Below are 15,288 nucleotides of genomic sequence, written 5' to 3'. Positions count from 1 at the left end.
ACTAGAAACGCATAAATGTATACTTTTAAAATTTAAGCTAAATAAGTGAAAACAAACGAATCTACAATTGCATAAAAACACAGGATTTTCATTTATCTTTTCATAATTCAAAGCAGACTGGTGACCACCAACCATATTGTTCCTCTCGAAGGTAAGCTTTGGACATAAATTCACTGCTTTCTTAAAATTTTCAAACCTTTGATTTGATCATTTTTTTCACTCTTACGTAGGCACAACAATTTGTTTCGGCTCCACCCTTATTCTAGAGAAGTTATCCGAGAGTCTTGGAAGAGTAATGTTAGGCATCATAAAAGAATCATTATGAAAATTTTTATGAAAATTCTCCATTTTTAGATTACATATTTAATAAAACATTAATCAAATGATGAAAAATCTTTGTGAATCGTTTCATGATATTTTTTTTCATAATCTCTAGTATTATTCATCTTGGAATGGACAAGTACTGCTCAAGAGTCCTGTGATTGGTGGAAGGAGTCCTATGATTAGTGAAAAGATAGTTTACGATTTTGTGTTTGGTCACGGATTAGTGGGTGTATTGTCTGGTGCCTCAGCACCACCTAGTAACTTTTTCTTCTTCCATCATATCCCCTAAGATATATAATTTGGTTCTTGTAGTTTTAATTTAAATAATTTAGTATTTTCACTTTAGGTCCTGTTTTAATTTGATCCCTCTATCCAAATTTTCATTAATGTTTTCAACGTATATATCTTAGGAAACGGATATATATCCCAAAATCTTTAATTCCAACCTGCAACTTGAACAAAAAGACTAAATTGAAATTAGATTTTGAAATATAAGGGTCAAATTGTTCAATTTAAAATAATAAGAAGCATGAAATTTAAATCAAACTATATAAAAATAAAAAATAAAAAATGATTCCTACCTTTTCATCTTGTCCGATCCAATTATATTAATTGAACACTTTTTGTAACTATATATAAATATATATATATATAATTTAACTTGTTGAATATAATAACAGCAAAACATCAAAATATCCATATACGTCTTCTGTTTTCATCTTTTTGTTACTCATTTTTAATCTTTTGAACTCTTATTATTTTTGTTTGATCAAAAAGACAAACAAAAATGTTTCATACCCCCTTTTCCCCCACCCCCTTTGACCCCCTCTCTCTCTCTCATTGGTTACATTTTCTTCCAATCACCGCCCGTCACGTGTGTGTGGGAGTGGTGGGGTAGGTGATTGGAAGAGGTCTCTATCATGGCTCAAAGACAAAATATATTAATAAGTGAAGAAAATTACGTTCTAAGCATTACACAGATGAAAGCTGGGCCCAAGAATGCTTCATTAGTGAAAAATATTATCCAAACGAGGACGGGAGAAATCTATCATTTGAATTTTCAAATTTATTCACAATAATATGATAAAAAAATTAAATTATATATAATTAAATTTATGATCAATTAAAAATTAATACATAATTTATCTTGTTATTGTAAGTAAAATTATAAATTTTTTAATTTTTTTTTTAAGAATCTCAAAATCTTTTCCTGATATGATTTAAGTTGGCACAACATATCTATTCAGTCAATCATATACAACAGCTAAGGCAAAAGAAAACAAAATAGAGAAGTCACAACTAACATGAAGTAGTCAAATGAAAAAAAGAAAAAAAGAGGGTCCATTCACAGAAGAAATTAGAAACATTTATAAATTTCACTTTTTGCACCTCTAAATTTTATATTTAATTTAATTTTAAATTTTCACTTTTAATTATTTTAATTAATTCTTCAAATTTTGAGACAAGTTGTAAATAGTTTGGAATATCCTTAAATTATTCAAAAAAATTATGAACCATTTTTTTCCTAATATTTTCAGTCAAGTATGGTGATATGAGACAGAAAACATTTGTTTAATTTGGTCATTGAAATTTGGCTAGGAAGGTCAACAATATTTGCTTGACAAATAAAGAACACAATATAGAGTGGAGAGCCACCAACGAACACATGGGTTATCTAAAGCCGCCAAAATAGGGATGTTTTAAAATATGGTTAAAAGTTATTTTTTAATTGTTTTTTTTATTTTATTTTATTTTTAAATGTAAGAGGTGATATAACTCAAAATAGATTAAAAATTAATTTTTAACTTTTAACTGGCTTTCTAAATTGGGTCATAATGATCAACCCAACAATAAGCCATCTCTCATTTCTTTTTTTTGGGTGAATAACCATCTCTCATTTCAAGTATAGATCCGTGGTATTTTGTGAAGAATATAGGTAAGTGGAATATTGTGTTGGATGATTGAAGAACAAGAGAAGCATATTAAATAATGATTAGTTAGAAAGTACAAAAAAATAATACTCCGAAAGTATTGAATAATTTCCTCTCATTTCTTGAGATTTGGAGAATTTACCATAGTTAAGTCAAGCCATTTTGTTAGGTGCCTTGCATTTAGGAAGAAAACTTACGGGAAAATAACAAATTAGTTGAAGGTTGAGATAAAATTTTAAATTAATGATAAAATTTATAAATTTTAATTATTAAAGTCATAAAATTTTTCATATGTTTGTAGTTATTGTTAAAAATTTGATCTGATTTGTAATTCTTTCAAAATTTATTTAATACCTTGGGCTATAATCATACAAAAAAAAAGAGCTTCTATAGTAGCATGAATTTGACTATGAATTGATTATGGCCTTGTTTGGCTAAAGGTTATTTGGTTAAAATAGTCAATAAAGATAAAATATCACATTTAATTCTATAATTATTTCACTTTTTTTCATAAAAATCAGCAAATCAATTACAAAAAAAAAATCAATTATCATCCCGAACACAATTTTTTTTAATCAAGCTAAATTAGTTAAAAAGTCAAATAACCAATTAAAATAGCATATTTCCAAACGGAGCCAATATATTGAAATTGGCCTATACGTTAGTGATTTTGGTTCCATCTAATATATCACTATGAATTATATGGAGTTTGGCAATTGATTTTTTAGAATGGGTGAATTATATTAACGGTTCTTATAATTTAGGACTTGTGTCATTTTGGTTCTTAACTTTTTAATTGTGACATATTTGACCATGAATTTTGAATCTTGTTCCAAATAAAGATAATTGAAGATGCCATTACTCAATTTTAAGAGAAAAATCGTTAATTTGATAAAATATAAACTAATTTGACAAAAATAAATGTCAAAAAAATATTTTAAAATTTTTAAAAATATTTTCTAACCACCAAAGATAAAATTATATAAAACTGATAAATCTTTTAGACATTTATTTATTTATTTTACCAAATTAATTTTTATTATGTATTTAAATGATGATCATGTAACAGGTGGTTATTAGACTTTTAATCTATAATCGATATATTTAATAAATGAAATATTTTTAGTTTTGGATTTTTTTGATTTAATGAATTGGTTTAATAATGATATCAAAGTTGTCGCCATATTTGACTTTTGAAAAAATAGAAACTAATATAATAAAAATAAAAACAATCACCAATTGTATGATTATCATCTAAACACATAATAAATATTAATTTGGTAAAATAAATAAATAAATAAAGGTCTAAAAGGTTTATCAATTTTATATAATTTTATCTTTAGTGGATAGAAATTCTTTTTAAAAATTTTAATTTTTTTTTGACATTTATTTTTGTCAAATTAGTATATATTTTATTAAATTGACGACTTTGCCCTTGAAATTGAGTAATAATATCTTCAATTATCCTTATTTGGAATAAAATTTAAAATTTATGGTCAAATGTATCACAATTAAAAAGTTAAGGACTAAAATAACATGAGTTCCAAACTATAGGGACTGTTAATGTAATTTGTTATTTTAAAATCTAAAAAAATAGATACATTTGGTAATTGTTAAAAAAATTGATCTTTTATTTGTGAAAAAATAACTTTTTAATTTTTTTTTTTTTTAGCCAAAAGACAAAAAGGCTTTTGCTAATCAATAAAGCAATGCTTTTAGCCCATGACAGATGGGATATTGAATGGTCGAAACCCCGACATGTATGAGCTGGAGGACTAAAGCTGGGAAAAGTATAAGGGGAAATTACCACCCCAGTGATATTTTCACAGAATTATTAAAAGTTGATGAAAAAAGTTTAATAATTTAATTATTAATATTTATAAAAAATTTCACTCATTTGTAATTATTTTTTTTAAATATACACTGAATTTAAATTTCTCTAATATATAATTTATCCCTTTATTATTATTATTATTATTATTATTAGTAGTAGTAGTAGATAGTATTTACCCCTTTATTATTAGGGAGATCGACTAATAAGTCTTATATTTTAGACTTGTAATTTATATAGTCCCATATTTTTTCTTGTGATCCATTTAGTCCTTTTGGATGTATAATGGCTCATTTACCCGCCACATTGGAGTGTCACATTTGAAAAAAAGTATAATAAAAAGTTTTTTTAGTGTCACATCATACCCGTCACGTTAAAGTATCAAATTTGGAAAGTATACAAAGTGTTTTTAATTTTTTTAGAGTGTCACACCATACCTGCCAAGTTGGAGTATCATGTCACGTTTAAAAAAAGTACACTAAGAAGTTTTTAATTATTTTTAGAGTGTTACATCATACTTTTTACATTGTCACATTTGAGAAAAGTATACTAAGAAGTTTTTATTTTTTTGAAGTGTCACATCATACCTATCACGTTATCACATTTGAAAAAAATTGCACTAAGGAGTTATTTTTTTTCAAAGTGTTACATCATACCTGTCGCGTTGTCACGTTTAAAAAAAGTAGAGTGTCACATCATATCTGTCGCGTTGTTACGTTTGATAAAAGTACACTGATGAGTTTTTATCTTTTTTGAAGTATCACATCATACCTATCACGTTGTCATATTTGAAAAAAATACACTAAAAAGTTATTATTTTTTTTGAAGTGTCACATCATGCATGCCACGTTGTCACATTTGAAAAAAGTATATTAAAAATTTTTTTTTTTAGTGTCACATCATACTCGTCACGTTGTTTCATTTAAAAAACGTACACTGATGAGTTTTTTAATTTTTTTGGAGTGTCACATTGTTGGACTATCATATTAATGCTTGTTACATTGAAATATCACACCATACGTGTCGCATTAATAAAAGGGATAACTATCTACCAAAAAAAGGAAAAATAGGACCACACGAAAAGAAACTACTCACTAATAGAACTTAACAGATCAATAGAAAAAATTTGAGACTAATTGAAATGCTTGTTTGTGAGATGGGATTTAATGATAAATATCCCTTATTATTAAAGAGATAATTATCGTAACTCAGACTAAAAAGAAATCACTTAAAATAAAAGTATCGGCCAAAAAAGAAAAGTAATAATAAAAGTATCAAGAAAATCAATACATATACCAACAATTGAAAGAAAAATTTTCAAATAATTGCTCAGAATTTCCCATTTTTTTATTGCACTTTGTATCAATTCATTACATGTAGATGAGTTACATTACATGGACCCAATGCCCTAAGGTCTACTTACACAAACTTAACTCATTACAAAATCAAAATAAGTAGAAAAGAATTCAAAAGCTGATGGAACCAGAAAAAAAAGAGAATGAAACAAAAAAATAAAATAAAAATCCTATAATAATGTACGTCACACGTTGACAGAAACTATCACGGCTAGAAGATCTTTTTCACAAAGTGTTGTTTTTTTGCATAAAATTATTATCTTTTATGGAAGTTAAATATCCTGATTGAATAGGCAAAGATGAATCCAAAGAGCACAGCTATCCCAGCTATAATAATCGCCACATACCCCACAAAGTTATGTTTAAAATCGTAGAAATTACTGACGAATTCTTCAACTGTTTCCCTTGTTTCGCCTGTGTCAATCTTGCTTTGAATGTCTCCGAACTGTGAAGCAACCAATCCATACAGAGTCCAAGCCATTGGGCAAATGTAATAGTTCCACCTCCACCACACTGGTATTCTCTGTCATGATCATAGGAAAATAAGAAAAAAAAAAGGGAAAAAAAATGTTTAGATCCTTTTGAGTTATTTTTTAACTTGTTATTTCTCGTGTTGAGAAAGTTGAATGTTTTGGAATCAATTTAACTTACTGTTTTTGGAATGACGAATCCAGAGAAAAGGATCCATATTCCATAGAAAGCGGATGAGACTATGGAGGCAATGTTGTGGTTAGGAGTTACTGCCACTGTCATCATCCCGTAAAAAGTGAAGTATAACAAGGTGAAGTACATAAAAAACAGATACCATAAGAACTTGGCAACTGTCCACTCAAATCCAATCATGGCGTAAACTATGACTCCATATATGAGAGTCTGAACAAAAATGTATGGGAGCTCAATCACAACCTGCAAAACAAAATGATTGTCAAGAAAATTAATGAAATATCTAGAAAATCTAGAAGATAGTTTCCAATTACACTTCACTTCATAGTTAACAGTTCTTTTGATCCTACTTCATCCAAACAGTAATCAAAGTTTTCCCAATCTAAAATGGGCAGTTTTTTATTTTAACAAGAGGAAATGATAAATGTATGCACACAACCACGCATTAACCTTTTTTCCTTTTTTTTTCTTTTCCTTTTTTTTTTTAAATATTTCAATGAATTCCTGGTAATTGGTTATTTCCAAATCCCAAATTTTCTTAGGGAGGTGCTTGAATGACAAATGCATTTTGACTGATCTATTTCACATAGAAATAAAAATTAATTACCTGTCCAAAAGCATATGGCAATGCTGAATACATTCCGGCAGCTCTTTCCCTGTAAAAGACTATTCTCTCAATAGCAACTACGGGCTGCACTGAACCGGCATTTTGTATACCAAGAAATAGCACAGCAACATACATAGAACCCATTGCATTGAAGATATCTTGTTGTGTTTCCCTGCAATACCAGAACACAAATTAATTTAGGAATATAAAATGGCGAAACTACTTACCCAAAAACAAAAATGGCGAAACAATTTTGAAAATTGGATAAAACTATTTTTGGCTTTTCCTTTACAAATATACCTTTTGGAGCCGAGATCCCAGAAGATAGTCCCTAACAATAGAGCTATGCATGTTGTGAACAAGAATCTCACTGCATTGTATGGCGGGTTTCGCCAGTATGACAAGTGTTGTTTCCATAGGCAAGCCATGCATTGGATGAAGAAAGCCTGTGAGTATTGAGTGGGGAAATATATATCTTTTGAGCCCGGGGGAGGTGTACTAAGGTCCTTGATTAAGTCTTTGTTTCTCCTGATTAGTCATCATACGGTGTTAGTTCTGGGAAATAGATCCGTATCCAAATGGAAAATTATTTACGCTTGTCACATTTATACTTCAATGTTGACTTTTCTCAAAATTTAGATTAGTTTGAACTAGATGTAGAAACAAAATTTTGTTTTGATTATGTAAGATGGCCATACCTATATAGATCTGAATTCTTGTACACTTCAGCAAAGTTCACCCCAAGAGCTGATTCCTGTGCTGCTGATGTCACCTCTAACATCCATGTTGCTGGATTATAACCAGCTTTGATTTTACTAATTCCATTGATACCCTAAAAGAAATATAAGATGATTATGTTAGTACCTAAGCAGAAACACAAACACGGGAAGTTTGAATGGTCTCATGTTTATTACTTCAAAGTACTCGATCAGATGGGCAGAATGGCGGCCTAATGGACCAACATATATTTCTTCACCTCCTCGTTTAAGAAGAAATAGCTGCGAATCCAAAATATTTGTTCTTTAGTTCTCTTATATAAATTTAGAAACTAATTTAAATTATTGGATCATCAATCTTGTAAAAATTGCCTACCTCATCAAAAGCATCAAATATGTCAATGCTCGGCTGATGGATGGTACACACCACAGTTCGTCCTGTGTCCACTGTGTTTCTCACTGTTCTCATCACAATTGCTGCTGCCCTGGCATCAAGTCCCGAGGTTGGCTCATCCATGAATATTATAGATGGGTTGGCTATGAGCTCCACTGCAATTGTCAACCTCTTGCGTTGTTCAGTCGAAAGACCGTTCACTCCAGGCAACCCAACAAGTGCTTCCTTTAAAGGGGTTAGCTCAACAAGCTCCATGACCTCATCGACAAACATCTGCAATTCATCATTTAGATTAACATTTTAACATGGCTAAAATTGAAAGAAAGATATGCAAGGATTCATCTTGGCATTCAAACTCTATGATTATAGGTCACCTTTTTGCTAGCAGAATCAACGTCAAGAGACAACCGGAGCCAAGCAGAGTATTGCAAGGACTCGTAAACAGTAACATGAGGGGAGTGAATGTCAGTTTGTTCACAGTATCCTGCTACACGAGTGAATGTCTCTTGTTTCTTTGGGTATCCTGATATCGTGATCCTTCCCTCAATATATCCACCAGTTTTCCTACCCGCCAAGACATCCATCAGAGTGGTCTTTCCAGCCCCACTAACACCCATCAGAGTAGTAAGAACTCCAGGCCTGAAAGCACCACTCACACCTTTCAGAAGTTCTAGCCGGTCTTCAGGAATGCCTTGAGCTTTCATTTCCTACAAGTATAGTAACAATTTTAGTATGTGCACAGTCATCAAGATAATCAAGATTAGCACTTTGTGTTCAAACAAATACTACATTTTTACTTGACTATCCATATACTCGAAGATACCTGTGGCATATCTACTGCATATCTGACATCATCGAATGTGATTGAAAGAGGTTCGAATGGAAGAATCATTCCACGCTTCTTCTTTTGGCTAACTTCACTAACGCTGCCTGCTCTTGAAGTCACTGAGGTCGATGAAGCACTTCTTTGAATTTCATCTCCCCTTTCTGCATAAAGATGCGTTGAATATGTTATCACCAAAAACTTGCAAACCATAAATGAAGAGCACAATCTGAGAGCTCATTAGTGACCCACCTGAAAGTCTCTTTTCTCTTGATGATAGCTCAATCTCTCTTGTCTTACTAGCATTTCTCTCTGCCATGGTTTCTTCAGTCAGAATAGCTTGAGGCTTTCCAAATGCTGTATCATATTGACCCCTTAATTACTTAATAGAACAAATTGATCCCCAAGTAACTCTAATTGGGGTTTGTCAAATTTTAAAGTGAAAAATCCAATATTCAAAATGAATGAATGGTTACTCACGGTTGAGATAAGCGAGAGCCAGAGTGAAAAGGGAATTGAACAGAAAAATATATCCAATCGAAGCTCCGACTCCAATCCAATACCAGTATGCTTCTGGAAATAGCCCGCGAGACTTCAAGACTATTACACCTAATGATTCTGTTGAATTTGCAGGAACCTGTAACACAAAAAAATTTCCCAAGTTTAGATCATCTTACTCTAAATCTTTTTCTTTTCTTTTTTTGTGATGATTTTCTTTCGGTTTCTTGCAAGCTCACAAACATGATATGCTTACATGTCTCCAACTGCTCCCAAGAAATTCATTCACTGCTATAGAATTCTGCACATACATCAAAGGTGAGGCCCAATAACCCCATATCCACCATTTCTTTATATTCTCTGAGGCAAAGAAAACAGTTCTTATAATAAAATTCAAGTCACATGAACCAGAAGAAAATGTGTATGCACACTTGTGTCATCTTATGTTTCACTTTCTTTACCTCTTGACAAGATAAATCCACCCAATACAAGAACTCCAAGCAGTGCAAATGAGCCAAAAGTGTTCGCAACAATCATGTTCCGCCCTAATGCCCCAATGAGCCGGAACAGTCCAGAAGCCATCTGATTAATGAATAAAAGCAGAAGGTACATTTTGAACAACCTGCCATTAAAAATTGATCAGATTATTGAAATGAAAATATTGAAACCAAATCCTAAACTACAGTTACACATCATTACCTTCCGACATTTGGATCAAATCCTATGACATAATAAGTTATGAACACCCAAATAACGACTTCCACAAATGTTATTGGGATCTTGAGGATCCATGTGGGTAAAGAGTATGCCCAAGCTGGAAAGAAGAGAAGGTCTCTTTGCTTGTAAAAGGTGGGAAGCTTCAAGATGGTCATGGCTAGCTCCGCATACCCATTAAACATAATCAACATGATACTATAGAACAGAGCACCCATGAAAACCGTTCCATCTGCTGTTGTTTTCTTAGGCATCTCAGTTCTTAGAAATACTGTCATTGCAATAAGCGCAATAATAATAAGCTGAAATAGACAACCATTGATGCAAGTTAGAACAAAACTTCCAAATTATTTCATAACTGTGAAAGTTTAATATTTTGATTTGACATGTACTCACTTGAGTAAATTTGAATATGTAGACAAATGAATTCCTTTTCATGAGCAAGTATTCTCTGGAGGCGAGAGCTTTCAATAGTTCTTTCTTACTAACACCATACTTCTTAGTTGTTAAAGCTGCAGGGTGGCTCTTGGCTTTATCAAATGGAACGGCAAGCTCATCTCCTAGTTTTTGGCCAATGTGAAATGATAGAAATGCCTTTGCAAATTCGTTGACAGTAACAAAATTATACGGCACATCTCTCTTTGCCCAGTACTGCTCTTGATCTTTCTTCGATGTCACCTATGATTCCACCAAAAACATTTTGAGTACTTTAAAATTCCACTATGTTCTAAACCATAAAAAAAAGAAACGTATTTGGAGAACAGTTATAGTTCAAAAAAGTACTTCTTGTAAAAAGTCTGTAACTCCTTTCCTCTCAGGACACTTGAAGCCCATGTATTCGAAAAATTCTAGGACATTTTCGCAGGGGCCTTCATATACAATTTGCCCATCTGAGAGGAGAATTATGTCATCAAACAAGTCATAAGTTTCTGGCGCTGGCTGGAGGAGAGAGATAACAGCAGTTCCTTGAAGGATGTGGATAAACTGCTTGATTGAGTTCACAATTTGATAAGTTGTAGAACTGTCCAAGCCAGTTGATATCTCATCCATGAAGAGTGCTCTTGCTGGTCCAACCAGCATCTCCCCTGTATCATATTTCATCAAAATAGGTAAATATTTTTTTAAAAAATGTGTAATTATCTAACATGAAGTTAGCAGGTTAGGAATTACCTATCGTGACTCGCTTTTTCTGCCCACCAGATATACCTCGCACCATTTCATCACCCACCATAGTGTCAGCACAAACTTCCAGTCCCAAAATCTGTGAATTTGGAAAACCAGAAAGTATACATGTCAAATTTTGTGCGAATTTTGTTTTTTCCCCCATGAAATGTCATTTAAGAGATTCAATCAAACACCTTAAGAACATAGTCTGTGACCACACTGGCCATTTGCCCTTCTAGTGATACTGCCTGAATAATTACAAAAGTATGGTTAGATATAGAAAACAAAAAAAGAAAACAATTCACAAGAATTACATCCATAAGAAAAACATTTATGGTTCAACAAAATATCAAAATTTGCATATAAAAACAAAACTAAGCAAATGAAAAAAGAGAGATGCGTGGTAGCTCGAAAGTCAAGTGGCTCGAATGCCTCGAGTGTCAAAACGACGTGGTTTTGACACTATTTTTTTATCTTTTCTCTCTCTCTCTCATGTGTTTACCATTTCTTTCACCCTCTCTCTGTCATTCCCTCTGTCTCTCCTTTCTCTCTTCTTGTATCTCACTCCATATTCGATGTGCCTTCCTTTTTTCTTTCTCAAATCTGCAATTCATCACCCCCAAAACTCCTTTCTCTCTCCAAACAATTCCTACTCCAATCATCCTGATTTCTGAAATCCGATGGTGAAAGGTCCAAAACTCCAGATCGGTGAAGCTTGATCCGCCATGAACGGAGAGGGAAGCTTGATCCGCCATGGACGGAGAGGGCGAAGCTTGATCTTCATACTCTTCGACTGTGGTTGTTTTGATTTGTTTTGATTTTTTGATTTTTTTTTTTTTTGTGATTTTTTGGGTTATTTTGCAAACTTTTTGATTTTTCTTTTTTTATTTTGATTTTGCAAACTGTGTTGATTTTGTGTGTGCTGATTTCGATCTTCGGTTGAACCATTATTTTTTTGATCTCTTCTTCTTCTTCCTCTTCCTTGGGTTTGAGGAGAGAGAGAGAGAGGGGGGGGGCTGTGTGGCTTTTTCAACAAACCCACAAGGAAAAAGAGAGGGAAGGAAGAAGAGAAAGAAGGAGAGAGAGAGAGAGAGAGAGAGACGGCTGTGAGTCAACAAACCCAAAGGGAAGGAAGAAGAGAAAGAAGGAAAATGTTTGAGGGCCCGAAATGCCTGGCTCGAATGCCCCGAATGCCCAAAACGACGTCGTTTAGGGCATTCCGTTTTTTTTTTTCTTTTTTTTCTTTTTTTCCGCCATTTTCGACCTCTGCAATGTAGAGGAAGAGGGAGAGAAAGAGAGGGAGAAGGAGAGGGAGAGGGAGAGAAAGAGAGAGAGAGGTCGCGTCGCCTGTGCCTCCCGCCGCCGATCGCGTCGCCTCCGCCGATCGCGTCGGCCACCGCCGATCGCGTCTGCCTCACCTCAGCCCCTCCTCCTCCATTTTTTAGGCCCCCTCCGGTCCTTCCTCACCCTCCCCTCCCCTCCCCCTCCTTCCCTTCTTCTTCTTCCTCCTTCTTCTCAAATTCGAGCCAAATTTGGCTCAAAACCCTTTCGGGCTCTGTAGCAGAGCTCGAGAAAGAATGAAGGAGAAGGAAAAAGAATAAAATAAAAATTCGAGCCATTCGGGCTCTCCGTTTTCGAGCTACCGAGCGGGGTCGATGAAAAAAAACAACCAAACAGAACAGTTATTCCCTTACTTTCATGTAAATATCAAGATCAGGATCAGGCTTAATGTTTGCTTCCTTTTCTCTTCTAGCCAATTCTGTTAACATGTCTGCAAAATTTTCAAATTCAAACAAACCAATTAAGACCCAGTTCAATTCTTATAACCAAATATGATCAACACCCATCAAATATAACCGACCATAGCGAGCTCCGACCCCTTGACATCTTGCTGAGAAAGCCAGTGTTTCTCTCACAGTCAATTCTCCTATATGAAGGTCATGCTGACTTATATAAGCTGATGTCCTCTGCGGAACATACTCATTCATTCCATGCCCATTGTATGTTACTTTCCCAGAAACCTGCAATTTTTTTACCATCAAATTTGTTTTGCATAAATCAAATGGTTCCAATTACAAAAAACAATAAAGAGAAACAATTAAACACTTATATGTGGTTTAGTAACATGCCTAAGTGGAAGAATATAAAGTTCACTATGTGCCTAACGGGCCCTCCATCTCGATAAAAGGCTTTTATAGTAAATTTGAGTGTAGAGTAAAAGTACAACACAACTCACTACAAGATTCATGTAAAGATTACAAGATGAAACAAGTCCCCAATTCCATTTTGAGTATGTGTTTTGTAAAATATATTAAAAATTATGCTTTTGGAAGATTAAATTCACTATGCACCCAATAGCCTAATAGTCACGGCCCTCTGCCTCCGTAAAAGGCCCTTACAATAAATTTGAGTGTTCAATAAAATTACAAAACTCTTCACAACAAGATTTATGTAGAATCATAGGATAAAACAAGTCCCCCGTTCAGTTTTCAGAAATTGTTCTATGAAAAATAATTAAATTAGTTTGGTGTAAATAAACAGCAAAAGATGTTTCTAAATTTTTAAACATTATTTTTTTCAAAAAAAAAAAAATCAAAATCAAGATGATGATTGCTTTTGAATTTATTATTATTTTTTTACCAATTAATTTTATAATATTTAAAAATAAATAAATTTTAACAACAAAACCAGAGACTGTTTTTAAAAAATAATGAACTAGTAGTTGTGTTCTTACTTTTAGATCTGAATCAAGTTTTCCACCCAAAGCAAGCAGCAATGATGTCTTTCCAGAGCTTGGAGGGCCCAAAAGCAATGTCATTCTGCAAAAACAATATCAATGGGGTTGAGAACTATGTTGTTAGGTTAATCTATAACAAATAAGAGACAATGGCACTTAAAAATTTTATCCTCACCTGCCAGGGTTGATGATTCCACTAACATCATGAAGGATTGATAATGGTTTCTTCCTACTTGGAAGCACATGGAGGTAATTCAAGAACCCCTTTTTAAAACAGAGAGAAACAGAGAGAGAAAACAGGGTTAGTTCAATTTACAAATTACAACACAGATATGAACATGTTTATGTGATCTAATTGAGAAAATTCACCTCAAAAAAATTAATGGAAAAGTTGAGAATTGTTGGAAGTGCTCTACCACCAACATAAGCTTCTGCATCGACATTCAAATGCTCGAACCGGACTTCAATGGTGGGAAGATCAATCCCAACTCTGTAAAAATCAGAAAAAACAGAGACACAGAATAAATAAATTAAGTGCGTGCTTCAAACAGAATTATATCAACAACCCAGATCAATTTACAATCATAAACCCCCCCTCCCCCCCAAAAAAAAAAGAAAAAGAAAAAGAAAAAAAACTGAGATTACCTGTCAATGCGTTTCTTGAGCTTCAACAAGAACTTCTCATTGTCATCCTCTGCGATTTTCACGAGCCTCTCCAACAGATTCTTTCTCTCCATCACTCCAAGACTTTTTATGTCAATCTCTCTTGCATGGCCTGGTTCTTCAGTCAGAATACCTCTCCGAATCCTCCGATAAGTGGGTAATTTTTCCAGAGCAGCCCATTTCAGAGCATCTTCGTCGTCTTCATCGTGAAAAGATGTTGAGAAAACTTCTCTCCCGCTGTTCCTCCATATGTTGGAACTACTCACTCTCAGTATATTATCACCACCCTCCATTGTCACCAATGTTTCTCAAATTTCTCTAAGATTTGATTGAATCTTTGATGTGTTATTTTTATTTTTTAGAGGAGAAGAACAGATGGGTATCTTTTGGTGCGTCTCTGTTTCTAGGTGTTGGATAGTGGGTATCTTTCTTTGTTTCGTGTTGTATTTTGGAGGGTAATTGGTTTGGTGGTTAAAGGAATATGATGTATGCGAGAGACAAGAAAGAGAGAGTATATATAGAAAATGATGGGAGCTTTTTTGATAAATTCATTTTCTAAGAGTTTTATTTTATCTAATTTATATTTTTTTTGACTATTTTATTAGGTCTAATTTGATATAAGAAGACCAAAATACCATTTTCATCTACTTATGTTCCATTTAGTTCACATTATTTTCTTATGTTTCAATAAGTGTTATGGGTGACATAATTACCAAAATATCCTTAATTAAATGTTCATACCGTCAATATAAATGTTTATATCGTCAATGTGTAAGGGCTAGGCTCATGTCGATCCTCGTGGGTGCCCGGAAAAATTCGAGTCGAGCCGGGCCGGCCCACAAGCCACAAAAATAGGCCCGACCCGGCC

The 15,288-nt window shown here is 33.3% G+C and overlaps 1 protein-coding gene across 1 annotated transcript; it reads right to left on the bottom strand.

Annotated features, from left to right (window-relative positions):
- Nucleotides 1-5,400: 5,400 nt before the first annotated feature.
- LOC114266461 (pleiotropic drug resistance protein 1-like) lies at nt 5,401-14,901 on the bottom strand. Its single transcript, XM_082901616.1, has 24 exons — nt 14,403-14,901; nt 14,127-14,247; nt 13,933-14,021; nt 13,755-13,839; nt 12,882-13,041; nt 12,715-12,791; nt 11,215-11,268; nt 11,027-11,117; nt 10,640-10,941; nt 10,253-10,534; nt 9,842-10,158; nt 9,604-9,764; nt 9,399-9,502; nt 9,125-9,281; nt 8,897-9,001; nt 8,645-8,808; nt 8,196-8,528; nt 7,804-8,094; nt 7,626-7,709; nt 7,410-7,543; nt 7,012-7,239; nt 6,712-6,883; nt 6,093-6,347; nt 5,401-5,964 (listed from the first exon to the last, which is right to left on the bottom strand). The coding sequence occupies exons 1-24, from the start codon at nt 14,711-14,713 to the stop codon at nt 5,698-5,700; spliced, it is 4,344 nt and encodes a 1,447-aa protein (XP_082757742.1). The 5' UTR covers nt 14,714-14,901; the 3' UTR covers nt 5,401-5,697.
- Nucleotides 14,902-15,288: the final 387 nt, after the last annotated feature.

Source organism: Camellia sinensis, chromosome 13 (genome assembly GCF_055761805.1).
Source record: "Camellia sinensis isolate YWXY chromosome 13, ASM5576180v1, whole genome shotgun sequence".
NCBI lineage: Eukaryota > Viridiplantae > Streptophyta > Magnoliopsida > Ericales > Theaceae > Camellia > Camellia sinensis.
Note: the sequence above shows the minus strand (reverse complement) of the source record. Positions and strands in the feature narration are given on the sequence as shown.

Excerpts from the sequence above, each read along its gene's own strand:
- LOC114266461 (XM_082901616.1), bottom strand. The coding sequence starts at position 14,713 with ATGGAGGGTGGTGATAATATACTGAGAGTGAGTAGTTCCAACATATGG. Across the intron at positions 12,792-12,881 it reads AGGGGTCGGAGCTCGCTATG|ACATGTTAACAGAATTGGCT; the intron begins GTCGGTTATATT and ends AAAATTTTGCAG. Across the intron at positions 7,240-7,409 it reads AAGAATTCAGATCTATATAG|GAGAAACAAAGACTTAATCA; the intron begins GTATGGCCATCT and ends ATGACTAATCAG.